At 41.5% G+C, this 18,520-nt stretch overlaps 1 protein-coding gene across 3 annotated transcripts in view; it reads right to left on the reverse strand.

Annotated features, from left to right (window-relative positions):
• The window catches only part of magi2a (membrane associated guanylate kinase, WW and PDZ domain containing 2a), a 139,033-nt gene that overhangs the window by 94,022 nt on the left and 26,491 nt on the right, over nucleotides 1-18,520 (reverse strand). For all 3 annotated transcript variants that reach the window (XM_057854160.1, XM_057854161.1, XM_057854162.1), the window contains exon 2: nucleotides 5,900-6,016. In XM_057854160.1, coding sequence (XP_057710143.1) covers nucleotides 5,900-6,016 — 117 coding nt within the window. The remainder of the gene's footprint in view (nucleotides 1-5,899; nucleotides 6,017-18,520) is intronic.

The following is an 18,520-nucleotide window of genomic DNA, read 5'->3' on the forward strand; positions in this document are numbered from 1 at the left end:
ATAAAAATATTTTTTATTGAAGTGTCACTTTTTTGAAAAGCAAACAGTTTTAAACTTTTTTTTTTCAAAGTGGAAAAAGTTTTGAACACACTTTTTTTTTTTGGAATAGGGAAAAGTTTTGAAGGCACTTTTTTTCCCGATTGAATCATTTTGACACAAAGATTCAACTTCAACGCTAGTTCCGGTGTGTTTGAGTGACAGCTGATTACGCCAATGGCATAAAAGTATAAAGCAAGAATAATGGCCACCAGGGCTCCATCCAGCCATCGGAGTCTCCTGGAGTCCAAGCCGAATATAGGGCACCGGTACGGGGGTGTGACATCGGCATTTCACTGATGGCATTTCTACCTCCATACAGAGTCAGCATAACATTAAACTGTGTGAACTGTGCAAAACTCGAGTAGGAAGCTGCTTAGAGAAAAGTGTCCTCCTGTATGTGTTTTCTACTATTAACGTTAATTAAACTGAGAAAATGTAGTGACCTCTGCTGGAAACTATGGAACCAGAAAAATGGTACCCACAAGGACATTCCGGCCTGCAACGGATGCCCCAGTCTTCTCCAAATGGCTGGCTAAGCGTTCGACAACGTCCATTTTCGATGACATCCGCCAAGCGATGAGCGCGCCCCGTTTCATTCACCTGCTCCTGACCCCAGACTCGTCAACGTTATTATTCAACACTCGACGCTGTCCTCGCGCAATGCTAAGTGGCCGCCGAGCTTGAAAGGTCACATATTATTGTGCTAATTTTCAGAGGCCGGGAGGACAAAGGACGAAAACATAAAGGAAAGAAGAAGAGCGGGCCAATACCTTGAGAGATTCATTTGAATGCGGTTGACATTCAAGCTTTTATTGATTTTTTTTTTTGACGCAACAGTCTATTCAAAATAGTTTACATGTTATTCAATCGACAAACGTTGGCAATTGGCGCCGGTCGAGCGTGTTTAAAATAACACCGATTCTCCTGACATGAATAATGCAAGCGTCTGACGCCGCTATTGGTCTTGGCACACTTGTTCAATCCCCCCTCCGCTCACCGTCTATCGCTTACATCCAATCTACGTGGATTACCAGACGATGGGCCCGATTTCGCACGGGCTCGGGCTATTAGCGCTCTGACCTTGGATTTCAACCAGGCAATTTGTCTAAAGCGCCGGCCCTCGGCTTTCCGCTCCCCCCCCTTCGCAGCCACTCACTCAGCCCGAGTTGCTCCATTAGTATGTGAAGCGTGGACTCGCTTACCTGTCAAACGCCTCCCGCCCCCTCCAAAAATGTCTCTACTTTCTTCTCAACGTTTTATGTTTGAATTGCTGCGATGAAGGCTTCAGATGCTCAGCGTAATGTTATCTCACAAGCCCGGAGGTTTATCTTACACATCTCATCAACGGGCGCTCATGAACAGTTTGGAGATTAGAGCGATCCAATGTTATCTTTTCATCGCAACTCCGAGAAGTCAAGTTGCTCCAGAAAGACACAAAATGTTGGTGACAGGCGATTTTGCCTACAGCAAACATTTGGACTGCTTTCTGGAGTAAGCCCCACGCTTGGCCATAGATATGATTTCCCAGCTTTGTAGCATGTTATTAATCTCCAATAGCAAAAATACTGGACGACATGCAAAGGAAGGGGGGGGCTAAACCTCAAATCCCCTTTTTTTGAATCCTCTTTTCATTTCCCCCAGTGCTGTTGAGATTAGACAAAAGAGTGACAACAAAGGATCGGAGATACCGATTTATCTGATGCGTGATGTTTGAATGACGGAAGACCTGTACAGTCTTCGAGCCGCCGAATCACAGATATACGAGGCGTATCGGATGATGTCTCTCGGACTGACAAAATAACCAATCTTACATCAGTAACTTTACTTTCATCACCATGTTGAGGAAAGAAAAATGTCCCATTTCTTTTATCGCACTGACCATGACGCGCTTGGTGTAGCAAAGAACCATTTCGGGAGAGTTGAACATTTACAACACCTGCTTGGTTCCAGGATTTGCAAATCGATGTTCCGAAGGTATGTATGAGGCGCCGTTTTTAAAGCAGCACATGCTCAAAATTACGACAACATTTTTTCACATTCAGTGCCACACAGTGTTTAAAACGTGGTGTGCATTTTTTTTTTTTTTTTTTTTGCACATTTACAACATTATTTAGCAACTTTATTTATTTTTAAATAAGAAGTTTTGGACCTGATTGTTTAAATCCAGAAATAAATATTTAATATAAATTAGGGCTGTCAAAATTATCGCGTTAACGGGCGGTAATTAATTTTTTAAATTAATCACGTGAAAATATTTGACGCAATTAACGCACATGCCCCGCTCAGACAGATTTAAATGACAGTACAGTGAAATGCCCACTTGTTAATTGTGTTTTATGGAGTTTTGCCGCCCTCTGCTGGCGCTTGGGTGCAACTGATTTTATAGGCTTCAGCACCCATGAGCATTGTGTAAGTAATTATTGACATCAACAATGGCGGGCTACTAGTTTATTTTTTTGATTAAAAATTTTACAAATTTTATTAAAATGAAAACATTAAGAGGGGTTTTAATATAAAATTTCTATAACTTGCACTAACATTTCGCTTTAACAGAATGTTAATAATGTTAATGCCATCTTGTTGATTGTGATAGTAAACAAATACAGTCCTTTTGTACCGTATGTTAAATTTATATATCCATCTTGTGTCTTATCTTTCCATTCCAACAATAATTTACAGAAAAATATGGCATATTTTATAGATGGTTTAAATTGCGATTAATTAATTTTTAAGCTGTAATTAACTCGATTAAAAATTTTAATCGTTTGACAGCCCAAATTTAAATCTTAAATTTATATCCTATATCCTTAAATGCTAAATCTGCAAACGGTTGGAACTAAATATTTAGCTTAATATGCAAATTCACATGACCAGAGACCGGAAGTAACCAAATAAAAGCTGGTGGAGCAGCTCAGACTGTGTTTACGTTGCTTGAAAATGAATAAAACCTACTCAACGGTGGCAGTCTGCTCTTGGACATAAGTCATTGTGATAACAATATATAGGTAAAATACATATTTAGGAGAAACTATTTAAAGAGTATTTTGTGTGCTCCAGCTTTTATTTTGTTACTTCCGGTCTTCAGTCGTGTGAATTTGTGTATGAAGCTAAATATTTAGTTCTGACCGGTTCCTGATTTAACATTTAGGATATGGGATATACAGTGGGGCAAATAAGTATTTAGTCAACCACTAATTGTGCAAGTTCTCCCACTTGAAAATATTAGAGAGGCCTGTAATTGTCAACATGGTTAAACCTCAACCATGAGACAGAATGTGGAAAAAAAAAAAAAAACAGAAAATCACATTGTTTAATTTTTAAATAATTTATTTGCAAATAATGGTAGAAAATAAGTATTTGGTCTATACCAAAAGTTCATCAATACTTTGTTATATACCCTTTGTTGGCAATAACTGAGGCCAAACGTTTTCTTTAACTCTTCACAAGCTTTTCACACACTGTTGCTGGTATTTTGGCCCATTCCTCCATGCAGATCTCCTCTAGAGCAGTGATGTTTTGGGGCTGTCATTGGGCAACACGGACTTTCAACTCCCTCCTCACCCCGTGGCGTCAAAATGATAAGAACGGGGAGCAAAAATCCCAGAACCACACGGGGGAACCTAGTGAATGACCTACAGATACCTGGGACCACAGTAACAAAGGCTACTATCAGTAACACAATGGGCCGCCAGGGACTCAAATCCTACACTGCCGGACGTGTCCCCCTGCTGAAGAAAGTGCACGTCCAGGCCCGTCTGCGATTCGCTAGAGAGCATTTGGATGATCCAAAAGAGGATGTGTTATGGTTAGATGAAACCAAAATAGAACTTTTTGGTAAAAACACCGGTTCTCTTGTTTGGAGGAAAAAGAATACTGAATTGCACCATACCCACTGTGAAGCGTAGGGGTGGAAACATCATGCTGTGGGGCTGTTTTTCTGCAAAGGGACCAGGACGACTGATCTGTGTAAAGGAAAGTATGAATGGGGCCATGTATCGAGAGATTTTGAGTGAAAATCTCCTTCCATCAGCAAGGGCATTGAAGATGAGACGTGGCTGGGTCTTTCAGCATGGCAATGATCCCAAACACACAGCCAGGGCAACAAAGGAGTGGCTTCGTAAGAAGCATTTCAAGGTCCTGGAGTGGCCTAGCCAGTCTCCAGGTCTCAACCCCATAGAAAATCTGAGGAGGGAATTGAAAGTCCGTGTTGCCCAACGACAGCCCCAAAACATCACTGCTCTAGAGGAGATCTGGATGGAGGAATGGGCATAAATACCAGCAACAGTGTGTGAAAAGCTTGTGAAGAGTTACAGAAAATGTTTGACCTCCGTTATTGCCAACAAAGGGTACATATCAAAGTATTGAGATGAACTTTTGGTATTGACCAAATACTTATTTTCCACCAAGATTTGCAAATAAATTATTTAAAAATCAAACAATGTGATTTTCTGCCCCCCCAAACATATTCTGTCTCTCATGGTTGAGGTTTAACCATGTTGACAATTACAGGCCTCTCTAATATTTTCAAGTTGGAAAACTTACACAATTAGTGGTTGACTAAATACTTATTTGCCCCATTGTAAGTTTAAGATTTAAATTAAATATTTTGTTCTGGATTGAAACAATCAGGTCCAAAACTACTTATTTAAAAATAAATATGTAAGTTGCTGAATAATGTTGTAAATGTGCAAAAAAAAAAAAAAAAAAAAAGCGACTCACACCACGTTTTTAACACTGTCTGGCGCTAAATGTGAGAAAATATTGTCGTAATTTTGAGCATGTGCTGCTTTACAAACGGCGCCTCATAGGTACGGAGCTTAAAATGTTGCGCCCATTCAGAAGTGCATTTGGGTCTATCATTTGACTGAATTTACTTCTCCCGTCTCGAACCAAGCCATCCATTTTGTTGTACGCGATTCCTATTCGCTGTTCGAGGAGAACATGACGTTCCGCGTTGCGTACAGCAATTGGAACCAATTTGCTAGCGCTACACAAAAAGCCTCGGTCCCTACATCATTTAGCTCGCGGCCCATTGTGGACACCTCATTATAGCGCTGTTTAACCACCCTCCCCGTCGTAAAGTCATTTACTTATTGTCTTGCTTCTCTTCACCCTCGTCTCAATCTGCCAGTTCGGGAGAAATAACGCTTCCTCCATAAACAAATTGCACTTTTACTTCGCTTTCGGAAAGAGGCAAAAGTATCCCCCCACCTGGACTTGAAAAGAAGTTGCAGCTCCATTAAAGGTGCACGGAAACGTGAACCACGAGGGAGGTAGATTTAATGACACAGTTCTTGCCGCATACGCAATAAGCCGCAACTATCAAAGCCCCGTAAAGATGTAACGAGAATATAAGAAGAATCAGAAAAATACACATAATATAAACGAGGAAGGCGGTCTAATAAAGTCTCCACCGTCGCAGAACACCCAAAGGCCCTCCTTCCGAACCTTTCATTTCCACCACTAAACTGTCGGCTCTTGCGATGCAGCTAATGCGGCAAATTAGTGCCAGGTAGACGCTCGAGATTCAAGAGTCGGGCCTCACGTCTAAATCGAGCCTCCGGCAGATAATCGATTACCTCCACGCCACTTGAAACCAGAAACAACTGTGATACCGAATAATGGTGCAGCACACAGTAATCAAGGTATCTTTGGGCTTGTTGGATGAGAAACCGAGAGGAGGGTCTTAAACAGAGCTTGAGGGACTCTAAATAATGCACGGTTGACCTTACAGCATATGTTGTAAGATTGTTTGCAAAGCAAACCGACGCGACGTAACAGAGTACACTCGAGACCTCAGGGGTTCCTCCGGGAAGAAAAAGCTCAAACCGGCAAGAGTAAAAAGGACACAGGAACTCACAGGGGATAGTGCGGAGGTAGAGGTTGTCCCGGATGACTTGCTGCAGCTCGTGGTCCACTGAGCCTTTCGGGAAACGCAGGTTAAGGTAGCGGCACAGGTCCTTGTCGATCACACCACCTTGAGGGACAAGAGAGCGACACTAGTACCAGACTTCTTGTAGGAGGAAAAGAAGGTACTTTTCAGTCGAGAAGAATGCCAGGACAAAAAATTGTGGTTATTCACTTCACACCAGAGGCCCACTAATCATCAGTTTCTCAATTTCTAATGCGGCAATTCTGCCTAAACCCTCAAACCGAAATCTCTCCACGGCAGAACGTCCTATGGGTGTTTGATACCTCACAATCCGGCATCTGTCAGATTGGCAGAAGCGTTAATTGGAGCAAGTGCAGAAAAATGTTGGCGTATAAATTACTCTGCGTTTCCCCACGCCACGCGATCGTATTCCCCTCGCAAGTTCTATGAATGGATTTTCAGGAGGAACCAGTTCATCTCGCTGGCTCAGCATGTCGGAAAAATAAAGTGAAGGCAGCGGGCGACAGACGGATGAAGGTAAGGGATTAGAGAGATGGACGGCTGGTGCAAATCCCAAGGGGGAAGAAGATAGGGGAGGCAGCGAGGATGTCTAGTGAGCTAAAACAAGCATCAAGTTGACCCCTTCTTGGGTTCCCCTGACAAATACGCCATCCATCTTCTCTGCCACGCATCCGTATAATCACATTTAAAATGACGGAAGGGGGGAGGGTGGCGTGACTGACGTGACTTCAGGGATTCCGCCAGGCAAGTCTCTGAGCAGATACGTGAAACCTTCAGCTAGGATTTTGCATTGAAGTCTAGCCGGGAGACTCCCGAACGCACCCCCCCTCCTTGATAGAATTTTTCATTATTCAAGGTAACCTAGTTTGGAAGTTTCCGGGCATATCGACGAGGTATTAATTGCCACGCCGGTGTGGCGTGTGTGAGAGGTAGACACTCACACGAGCACTCGTCCATCAGAGCTGAACTAATTTGCGGCATCCTAATGAAGGAGACCTGAATTAAGGAGCGCATCTGCGCCTCGGTCGAAGGCGGCGAACGGCACATCGTCAGCCAATTTGCATTTGCGTGAGGACATCGAGCCGGGCCACCGATCCGCATGCTGAAAAATCACACGCGCGTTAACACGACACACTTAAACGGCACCTCTCTTCCGTGCTCGGCGTCCTTCTCTCCACAGGTTTCCCGATCCGGTTATTTCCACCGGCGAGAAGGCGACGGCGGATCTCTCTCGCTGCGATTCGCCGGTCGCCCAACTCAATCTCTGCTTCCTGCAATCGAGCCGCGACCGGCCAGATGCCCCCCCGCACCTCACTCCGTGTGTGCGCACACTCCACAAAAGGAGCTTATACAGGAGAGTGTGGAAAAATAAGAGTGACGGGGAAGCGGCGAAGAGAGGAAGCGAGGGAGAGCGGGTGCTGATGATGCTCCGGCAGTGCTAGACCATCACACTGGGAGAAACGTCTCGTCCCAGATCCCAGATGCAGAAGCTCCCCCTTTCACCCAGCCTGGGTATTACAGTAGTTTCTTTTGCCTGTCACGTCAGCAGCTCAACATCCCGACTTCATGTCGCTGTCAACTTTAACGCCAAAAGCCAAGGGAGGTGTTTACAACCCAAGAATTGTATCCAATTTTTCCTATACCACTGTTTCCTGGTTGATTCTTCGTGTTACCACTCGAGCACAGTTTCATTCTTCATATAGAACCCATATGCGCAAATATGGACAATTTCAACTAATCAACAAGTCATTACTAACTACTACTTAATAATTTTATTAATTAGGAATGCAGTTTAACGTCCTCATTAGTGGACGCCAGGCCCTTGTAGTACAAAATTTAACATTGTAGTCTTGACATTGTAGTTTTGACAACCGGATTGTAGTCTTGACAACCAAAATGTGATGTCCACATATGTGTCAAATCAAGCAAACTGTAGTAAACAAAATAGAATCTAAATTAAACAATTGTCAGATTGGGGGCCCCCTAGTGGTCAGGGGCCCTAAGCAGCTGCATAGTCTGCGTATAGGCTGGGCCGGCCCTGCCTGCATTGACTTATTTTTACGCGTTATCAAGCAATTAAAAGTAGCTTGAGAACAAATCTAAGACGACCTGCCAAAGAAGTGAAAACAATTTGGTTAGCTACATTTGAGGAAGCCGGCTTTGTTAAAAATGCATTGCCGTGATGCTTCGGTACCACTAATTTAGCAGATTTCTGCATCGGCTAATGCAACTCTGAAACTCTGTGCTTGTTTTCCTGATGCAAATGCAGCGTACGGCTTGCAGATAACATACCTGTCAACCCCAGGCCGTTGGCAATTTTACAAATAGTGACATATGCCCTTACAAATCGGTGACTAATCTTACAACGTTTTATATAGCGTGCAATATGAAACAAAAATAAAACTCAATTTTTAAAATAATGAATTTATTGGTATTATTGTAAGATATAACCTGGTGCAATCAAAGAGCAATCAATATCTTCAGCTACATCACGAATACTAAAATTTAACAGTGACTTTTGTTATAATTTTATGTAGCACTTTTGGCCATTTCTATCTTGTCTTGATGGCTGCACTTCATGGCACTTCAGCTCGCAATTCAGTTTGACTTGAAGGTAGTTTGTTAGTGTGTCCACTTATAAATTGAAAAGGTCAATTGATAAAATTAACTTAGCAATGCAATTTTTGAGTCAGGGAACATTTCTTTTGCTAATTCTGAGAATTGATCAGCAATATTTGCAGGCAAATTGTGTTCGGCAACAAATTGGCAGAATGAAATCTCCGCTTTTGCCACTTTTCACTCCACAGGCTTCATCTTTATGACCAGTGTTGTTAATCTTACTTTTAAAAATTAATTAATTACAGTTACTAATTACTTCTCCCAAAAAGTAATTGAGTTAGTAACTCAGTTACCTGAATGTTTCCTCCTACGACCTGAGAGGAAACAGACTGTTTTCCGATCAGACCATTAGGACTACAATGAAATCGTTCTCGATTGTAAACACTGGGGCTCGCCTATGGAATACATGTGATGCAGCGCTAACTAATACAAGTTCATTAAGTTACTTCAAAAAAAATGTTCAAACAAAATATAATAAAACAGTACATTGACCAAAATCCATCATAATTACAGAACACACACACATCACAGATAAGATGTTCTCACAGCAAAGGATGATTAAATGTCAGGGTCAGAGAATAAAACATAACACTTGCTCTTAGGATATGCCCTTCAGCAAAATTGCATTACTGAGCTGCCATTGCAACGACAATATGTGAAAATCCATGGCAATCAATGACTTTTGAACGAAATGTGAAGATTATGACTGGACTGATACACAATATGCCGTTTGTGCGTCCCGGGCTGATGGGGGACGGGTTTCGATAAGCATCTGCTTTTCCCGTCTTTCCTTCTCTGTCTTCGTCTTCCTGCGGGTAAAATTCCACACTCTGAAACTGTCAATGATTTTGATGATGATGACAATGACAATAAATTCATTCATTCATTCAATGTAAGAGTAATTAGTTACTTGGCAAAGTAACTGGTGTTACCTTTCATTTTTTTTTTCCATTAAAAAAAAAAAAAAAAAAAAAAAAAACACATAGTAACCTTTGCTATGTTTGGAAATCGTTCAATGTTGTGAATTAACTGTTAAAGTTGTTAAAATTGCTACCGTTTTTGCATTAGTTCCTGTCTGTCTACTTTCGACATGTTAAAGTTTTAAAACTGTTTCATCATTTAAAGATCGATTCAAGTCAAGATTGTGCCGATTTAGGAGTATTTTAGATAAAAAGTTACTTAAGTTCGCTAGGATGGTTCACTGCAACAGAGCCTTTCTGAGAAGTCTACTGCTTCAAAATGGCGGCTGTTTATTAACGTCGCCGTCTGTCATTTCGCATCTAGTTCTATAAGGATTTGATATCCAGGCGTAGATTGTAGGCTGTCGGCTACAGTCATGAACTAGTGGAGCCACCTAGCCTAGCATCGCGTTTTCTACAGCGTCACAACACTCTTCTCTCTCAGTGTCTCTGACTTTTCTCGCGTCATTCAACCAACGATGTAACGCATCGTTCCCGAAACGGTGACAAAATCCGGGGGAAAAAAACGTACACATTTTGAACGTACGGCGTACACATTTAAAAATCAGTGCTCACTTGTACAAATTACGCCGAAATCGTACAACTTGACAGGATATGAGATAAGGCATTCCAAACATGGAAAGAATCATGAACAGCCACATAGGCCTTTCTCAGATGTGAGCATGAAAACCATCGCTCTCGACAGAAGCCCGCACGCACCCTCTCCTGCGCTCGGCAGGTGCCGCCGTGCGAAACACCCCCCACCCCCTGGGAGGCAAACCCAGAAAGAAAACAGCCTGCTCGGGAGTGGAAAACAAGTGAGCAGCTGGTTTCTCAAGGGGGGAATAAAGGTGCTAACTAGCAGTGTTGTTAATCTTACTTTAAAAAAGTAATTAATTACAGTTACAAATAGAGATGTCCCGATCGACTGATCGATCGGGTCCGATCACGTCATTTTCAAAGTACCGGAATTTGCAAAAAAAATATCGGCCATGCCTTTTATTTAGATATATATATATATATATATATATTTTTTTTTTAAAATTTATTTATTTAAATCGTTTTCTAATTGTATTCAGCGTTACAGACATAATATGTTACACTCATCCAGTCTTTAGTTTAGGGTTATCAAATTTATCCCGATAACGGCGGTAATTAATTTTTTAAAAAATGTATCACGTTAAAATATTTAACGCAATTAATGCATGCACTGCACGATCCACTCACGAATTATCGCGCTCAATCTGTAATGGCGCCGTTTTACCTATATAGAGAGATAAAAGGCAGCTTAAAATGAGTACAGTGAATTTTGGCAGCCTTTGGAGCCTTTTTTTAATTGGCTGAAGCCTTACAATCCCTCTCCCTATGATTAGAAATATCATGGGAAGCAATGTGGGGAAGCAAGGTAGCAATTGATCTTTTTCTTGACACTTTATGCTATTTCCCAACGCAGAGAAGATATATCAATTGGTAGCACTGCGCACAGTCATGGTTCCACTTCCCATCATGCATTTGGGCATGGCTACACTATCATTTACTGAAAGTTCAACAAATACACTACATGGCAATATTTAGTCACAATATACAAAGTCACTTTCTATCCGTGGATCCCTCTCACATAAAGAATGTTAATAATGTAAATGCCATCTTGAGGATTTATTGTCATAATAAACAAATACAGTACTTATGTACAGTATGTTGAATGTATATATTCGTCCGAGTTTCATTCATTTTTTTCTTAATGCAATGCCAAAATGTAAATGATCGGGAAAAATTATCGGAATTGATTGGAATTGAATCGGGAGCAAAAAAAAGCAATCGGATCGGGAAATATCGGGATCGGCAGATACTCAAACTAAAACGATCGGATCGGGAGCAAAAAAACATGATCGGAACAACCCTAGTTACAAATTACTTCTCCCAAAAAGTAATTGCGTTAGAAACTCAGTTACCCGATTGTAATGGTGTAAAAGTAATTAATTACTTGGCAAAGTAACTAGTGATAATTGTTTTTTTTTTTTCCTCAAAAAAAAAACAAAAAAAACAAAAAAAAAAACAATGTTCTGAATCAACCGTTAAAGTTGTTAAAATTGCTCCCGTAATTGCATGAGTTCCCTTCTGTCTACTTCCGACATGTCTAAGTTTTAAAACTGTTTCATCATTTAAAGATAGATTTAAGTCAAGATTTTGCCGATTTAGGAGAATTTTAGATAAAAAGTTAGCTTCTCTAGGAAGTTCTCTACAACAGAGCCTTCCTGAGAGCTCTACTGCTTTAAGATGGCGGCTGTTTACTAACACATCTAGTTCAATATATATATATATATATATATATATATATATATATATATATATATATATATATATATAATCTTGGTAATGCAACTGTGTCTGTCATTTGCGTCTAGTTCTATAGTATGTGATATCTAACGTCGCATCAGGTGGGCGTAGTTTGTAGGCTATCGGCTACACTCAGGTATTATTGGCGCCACCTAGCATCGCGTTTGCAACGGCGTCTTCTCCACTCCTGCTCTGCTCTCTCATCTCCGTGAGTCCGTCTCTCACAGACTTTTCTCGGGTCATTCAAGCAACATAGTAACGCACGCCTTTCCCGCCTCAGTAACGGTAACGGCATTGCCAAGATGAGAAAAATAATTAATTAGATTACTTTCTACTGAAAAAAAAATATAACGCCGTTAGTAACGCCGTTATATTCTAACGCTGTTATAAACAACACTGCTAACTAGTTAGGATAAGTGTTGGGAATAACGCCGGCGTTATTTTTTTCAGTAACGGGGTAATCTAATTTTTTTTCCCGCCGTTACAGTCACTGACGGTCAAATGCGGTGCATTACTTACGCTGAATAAATTGACCAAACTACCAGCCGTAGCGAGTCTACTCTGCTCTGTTTATTTGTCATCCAAGACTTGGGGTGCGTTCAGGTTCGAGAATAGCGCACGTGTTTTGTTTTGTGCTTTTTCTTAGCAAAGATATACCACACAGGATGTGCTGGCACTCTGTTTTTTAATAGCACATATAACTTCAACATTAACACAAACGTACGGCTCTCGGCAGGCCGTGTCTCCAACTCACTCCCGCATCATGTGAGCAAAACAATAATGGCGCTGTGTGCACTTTAGGGTGCCTCGGATAATTCTGTATCAGAATATTACAGCACATACTTCTTATGACTCCAGGCTGTTTGTCACTGCTCATTCAATTAGACAATGCTTTCCAAAGCTTGCTGACGTTTCTGTTTTTGCTACACCTGAATGCTAGCCTCGTTCCCATCCCCCACTGTCAGCCAGCAAGGATGCTGCTTCCATCTTGAGGAAGGCAGACGCTTTGAAGGTGACGGGAGGAGTAGGGGGACGAGGCTACCTGAATGCATCACCTGGATAGATGCGATGGAAGTGATTGTGATTGGCTGAGGGTTAGAGTCATGTGTCATGGTAAGCCAATCAGAGCCGGTGTTTTCACACACAAACCGGAACAGCGCGTGCGGCAAAACAGATGCAGAGGGATATGATGGCAGAGCATTCAGAGAAAAATTTGTCCTTTACGAGGTGGAGATATAAACACTATTTCAAGTCAAAATACTTGAAATACAGTAGGCTATGTCTACTTGACCAGTTATCTCAGGTTGTGAGAGTTAGATTTAATTGATTAAACTCACTTTGTATTGTTTACTGCTGATTGTTATTTTATTATATTGTTTACTGTTTATTTTTGTTGCAACTCAAGTGTGGGATAATCTGTTGCTGGTGAGGTGCAATAAATATTACAAGGTTCTATAACTCAACTACCTGTCTGTTCTCTATTCAACTGACTCGAATACTGCTCAGAAAATTTCAAATTCTTTGACATACAACAACTTTTTAAAGTCATGGAATCAGTTACTTTCCCTGGTAACTAGTTACTTTTACTATACAGTAATTCAGTTACTCTATAGGCCCCTACTAAAAGCTTTAAATAGCTTATTCGGAGTGTCCGTTTCATGCATCTTGTCAGATGAACTGCTTGTATATATGACCATGTTCTTGTGAGTACCATGATACGATGTGTGAATAAACTAAACTAAAAGTTACGAACTCTGTTACTTTTTAGAAGAAGTAATGGGTAACTATAATTACTTTTTTAAAGTAACGTGCCCAACACTAGTTAGGATGCTTACAAAGTCGGATGAACTTAGGGACCGTTTACATGGCGACTCTCCGAGAATACGAAAAATTTCAAATTTGCATTTGCGTCTCCATTTGAACAATGTCGCGACTCCGCATGAAAACGATTAGTATTCATGCCAGGCACTAGGGGGTAGTGCAGATATACTGGGCGACAGAGAATGATGCACTTTGACCCCACCAAGCCCGGAAAAAAATATCCCCGCCCACTCGAAGCAATGTCATTTTTCTTTTGTTCAAAAAGGCACAGAAATTGAAACGTTCAACATATTTAATTTAAAAATATTATTCAAACAGTAAATTAAAGCCGACATTCCGCCATATTTGCTGTTTTTAATGTTTAGTAGCACCGATGCGCATGCCCAATGTGACGTGTTCGAGCGCTGACGTTAACAGCGCGGTCTCGCGCCGCAGGAGCCTTTGATATGCATGCCGAGGAAGCCCCCCTCGACCCCCCGCAATCGGATTCTTCCACTTTGGAGGCAGGATTCAGAATTTTTCGTCTTCGCCGACACCATATGCACGCGAGGCGAGTCCGCAACTCAGTCATTGCGTCTCTGTGTCGCAGAGTCGCCATGTAAACTGCCCCTAAAATATTTCCAGTACGTTTCTGCTTCTGTGTCCTGCGGTTGGCTGTTTACATGCGTAGGAGTCGGCTTTGCAGAGACGGTTGCGTGAACCTCACTTGAACTTTGAGGATAAAAGCAAGAGAATACGACGACGACTTTAATAAGTGCATTCGAGTAGAATTGTGGCCGCGAACCGTGTGCCAAGAGGTGCTAGTCATTCTTTTTGAAGAGCGCCACAGTCTGGCTACAAAGGAAACAAGTTGAGCTGTCCAAAGATAAACCTGAATACTTTGCTCACAGGTCACATGCATGTCTTCTGTCTACAAAGGCCAAACTACAGACCTGACTGGCACTTTTAGTAAAAGTCATGCCTCCCTCTATGGACTTGATCCAAGTTTCAGAATTCGGAGAAGCAAACGGCCAGAATTTCAATCGCGACTCCTGCCTTTCTAGTTTGGCTCACTTCCTAAAGTCCTTAGAGTACCGTTGACACTTGGCCAAATGGCTTCAAACTGCATCGACGCCCAAACTTCTTCACTATTGACATCATCGATTGTGGTCAGAGAGTTTCAAGACACTGCTGCATAAAGGCTTTGTTGCGTCTTTGTCATCTGATTTCTCTATCTGACATCCTTCCGTTACAACTCCCCTTTGGCTTGTTTGGATAATTGGACCAGAGACATAATCCTCAAAACGGGGATACTTGCTTATTTATCTCTCATTTACATGCCATGAATTTATCACCAACAAACAGCATCCAGTGCAAGGCTGTTTTAACAATGTAGCTCTTGTCCAGAATTGTCGCCTCACAGCAAGAAAGTCTTAGGTTTGATCCTCGGGTATAGTTGTTTTTCTTTTGTTTTTTTGGGGGTGGGTTCTCCCAGTTTACTCTTATAATCCAAAACTGATGAATACAAAGCAGGGCCCGCAGTATGGTTTAAGCCCCTTTTTGTTCACGGTTTCCGCAAAAACTGCGGTAACAGAGACTGAACATCTGAAGCTTTCCACGGAATTTCGTGGGAAGTCGTTTCATCAGCGCCGATGACACAGTTTCTATAAGATTGCCGAAACAGTAGCAGTGCAGTTTTGTAACCTTCCTACCTATGACACGGTCCTAGATGGCAACAAAATAGCAGGTCGACTTTAAACCCCATTCGGCGTCACCCCCTTCCAAACTGTTTGCATTAAACAGCGTTGTGTGGTTAATTGGATACTCTGAGACATGAGTGTGAAATGTCACCTCAGGTTAACTCAGGGGTAAAATTCCACTCACTCGCAAGGAGGATCTACCTCCCACTGTCAAAATGCCGCCTTGCCAACGTTTGAGGACACAGCGAGCGAGCGAGAGTCGCAGTGAGGAATGATGAAGGGCGAACGCGGGGCGCGTCGCAGTGCGGTTGCCGTGGCGACCATAATACTGTCACAGCAGACGTGCCGCTACAAAGAAACAGACGTTCCCTGAGTAATAATCAAAGAAAAATATGTTGGGAATATACTCGCGTTCAATACGATCCGATGCCAGTAATTTGCGTGAAACTTGACAAGTACACTGAAGTGAGCAAAGCACGAAAAACGAGGCTTCACGGTGGCAACAGATACTTCGCTAATGTTGTGGTGAAACTGTCACCGCGCTCACTTCTCATTATTATCTCGCTCCAAGCCCTTTTTTAATTGAACTCATCCAGCCAAAGCTGGGGAGCGCCGCAGTCTGTTGAGCGCACACTGACGGAAAGGTCCCAAACGTAGTGCTAGCTAGCTGTGTCTTTTGAATTAAGAATAAATATCTGACGTTTTTAACAAGATTAAATGTTACGAGAACGCGTGCCGTAAGACCAGTTCTCGATAACCTTCCGCGAAAACGTTCTAGATTTCACAATTGTCAGAACCGGTAGCAGCAGTGGTGACCCGTCACTAACACTCCAACCTCAAGTTACCCAGTCTAGCGTTTAAGGAGATGTACCATTTCTCAGAGTTACGGTCGCTTCGACAAGCGCCTCCTCGCCGCGAGTGTCAAAACAAGTGCCACGCTCGGCCAATCGGACGCCCCGGTGCCCAATTGCACTTGGCAGTCTGACTCCAAATCACAGCAAAGTCTCCAATGCCAGGATGGACCGCCGACTTCCTAAAAAGTCCTGATAGCGATTGCTCCACGTTGGCGCCCGCAGTGCATCATTAGACACTCGCTATCTGGGACGGGGAGAGAAAGGTCACAAAAAGTAGAGTTTGCGAGACGTCGTGCAAATCAAACCGATGCCATTTGCATAGCAATGAAACTATGCAAATGTCGTTACAGTCCACGATCTTAATGTAAAATGTCCTCTGAATGATCTATGGCGGAAAAACACTCCAAAGTTCCGCTCTGAGACCCCCAATTTGACCAAATTTCAAAATTGTCATATATGCATGTGTGATACATCATTGGAAAGCTTAAAATCTGTATTTTCTGGGGGAAGAAAAATTTTGAACAGGAGGGCATTGTAAAAAAAAAAAAAAAAAAAGTTTTTTAAACAGCAAAACCCGATTTGGAGGTGGGAGCACGCGAGAGCAGAATTACAGACGCCATGACTTTAACAAGATATTATCGTGTACGTACCTTATTTCGATCCAAAAACTCCATGTAGCATGTATCACTGAGTGTCAAGACAGCTGTGAATGGCCACAGCTGGATTTTATGGGTGAAACATGGTAATATAACAAGGGTCGCTATGCAGAAATCGCAGACATCAAGGAGTGGTCGAGATTTTCTTCTTTTTATATATTTACCCTTTTAAACAATTTTTTCAATTTTTCTTTGTTTGGTTCGATTATTTATCATCTAACATCGGAGAAAATGTGACAGAAACGGAAAAAATACAATCAAGCGATAGTTATAAGGTAAGATATCTGTGACTTTTTTTCAGACGCCATTTTTTTTCATTGTGACGTAATTTGTTTAAAAGTTTAAAATATGCGAGTGAAGAATTATTTTAAATGTAATATATTAGACATCAATTAATTATTCTAAACCAAAAATGATAGAATTTTGAATAATAAATATGATTAATAACCTACGTTTTATGGCTGGGCTGAAACAAAAGCGGTTGCGCGACGTCTGTAAACGTGTTTTTTCAGGGTAAAACGGACATATTAAAAATAGTACGGGGGCTTAATGCGCCATGAATCTGCTATGGCAGCATATAGACATATTGTTCTATCAGACACAACAGTTTTTTTTGGCTTAAAGTACAACAATTTCTTTAAAAGAGCAAGAAGAGAAACTGCTTTTTCAGTCTTGTCTGTGTTTTTCGCCACATACATAAGCGGATCTACTATTCAGGCGAAGTAGACGATCGCCTTATGCCCCCAACTAGTAGGGGGCCCCCAACCAGCTGCCCTTGCCCCAACGTGCAACGGCTTGGGCCACCGGAGCCAGCAGCACCCCCAACTATTCGTCATGTATAATTATGTCAGCATACCAACAAACAAATAACAAAACAAAAAAGAAAGCATTTAATTGCTGCAATTATATTATCTCCCCCCCACCTCCCCCACGCACTACAATGGACTATTTCACGACGACCGACTGAGTATCAGTCGCTAAGCTTCATTTAGCATCACTTAGCTGTTCGTTAGCTTCACTTAGCTCTCCCGCGGTTTTCACGCCACTAAGCTCGCTATTTTTACAGCTCACTTGCTACTTTGCACGTCGGCTATCGTTTATTTAGAACACAAGAGCGAACGTGCTCTCCATGAGAGCCAAAGTGCAGTGAGGGAGAAGTTTAGAACAGGCCTGTAATGCCTCTTTTAACTTTCTTCTTCACACAGAACATAAAATACACAACAGCACACCCTGTGGCGAAACAATGTAGTACAGTTCCAATCAGTCATACAATAACACTCAACTGCTGGTAAACAGCAAAAGCACGTCATGTTCGTCATATAAATTATGATTTCTGGAGTTACTCCCACACACTTCAGAATTAATATCATAATATGTTGAGTAAATACTACATAATACAGATTCTACACCAAGAATAGCTTTCAAATGACACTCTTCATGACAAATATGATTGGCAATGAATAATAATTATAATTATTATACTACTGTTATATATAGTAGTATATTATAATAATACTGCTAGAATTTTGTTTGAAGAATTGTTTTGAATAATGTTGGAAAGGCAAAGTCAGTGTTCTGAATCTGTTTACTTTCCATTCTTTTGCACTAGTAAATGCTATCAGCATTTAACCTCATTGTTTAGTTGTGATTAATTATTGTTATT

The sequence above is a fragment of the Corythoichthys intestinalis genome, chromosome 13 (genome assembly GCF_030265065.1).
Source record: "Corythoichthys intestinalis isolate RoL2023-P3 chromosome 13, ASM3026506v1, whole genome shotgun sequence".
NCBI classification, from domain to species: domain Eukaryota; kingdom Metazoa; phylum Chordata; class Actinopteri; order Syngnathiformes; family Syngnathidae; genus Corythoichthys; species Corythoichthys intestinalis.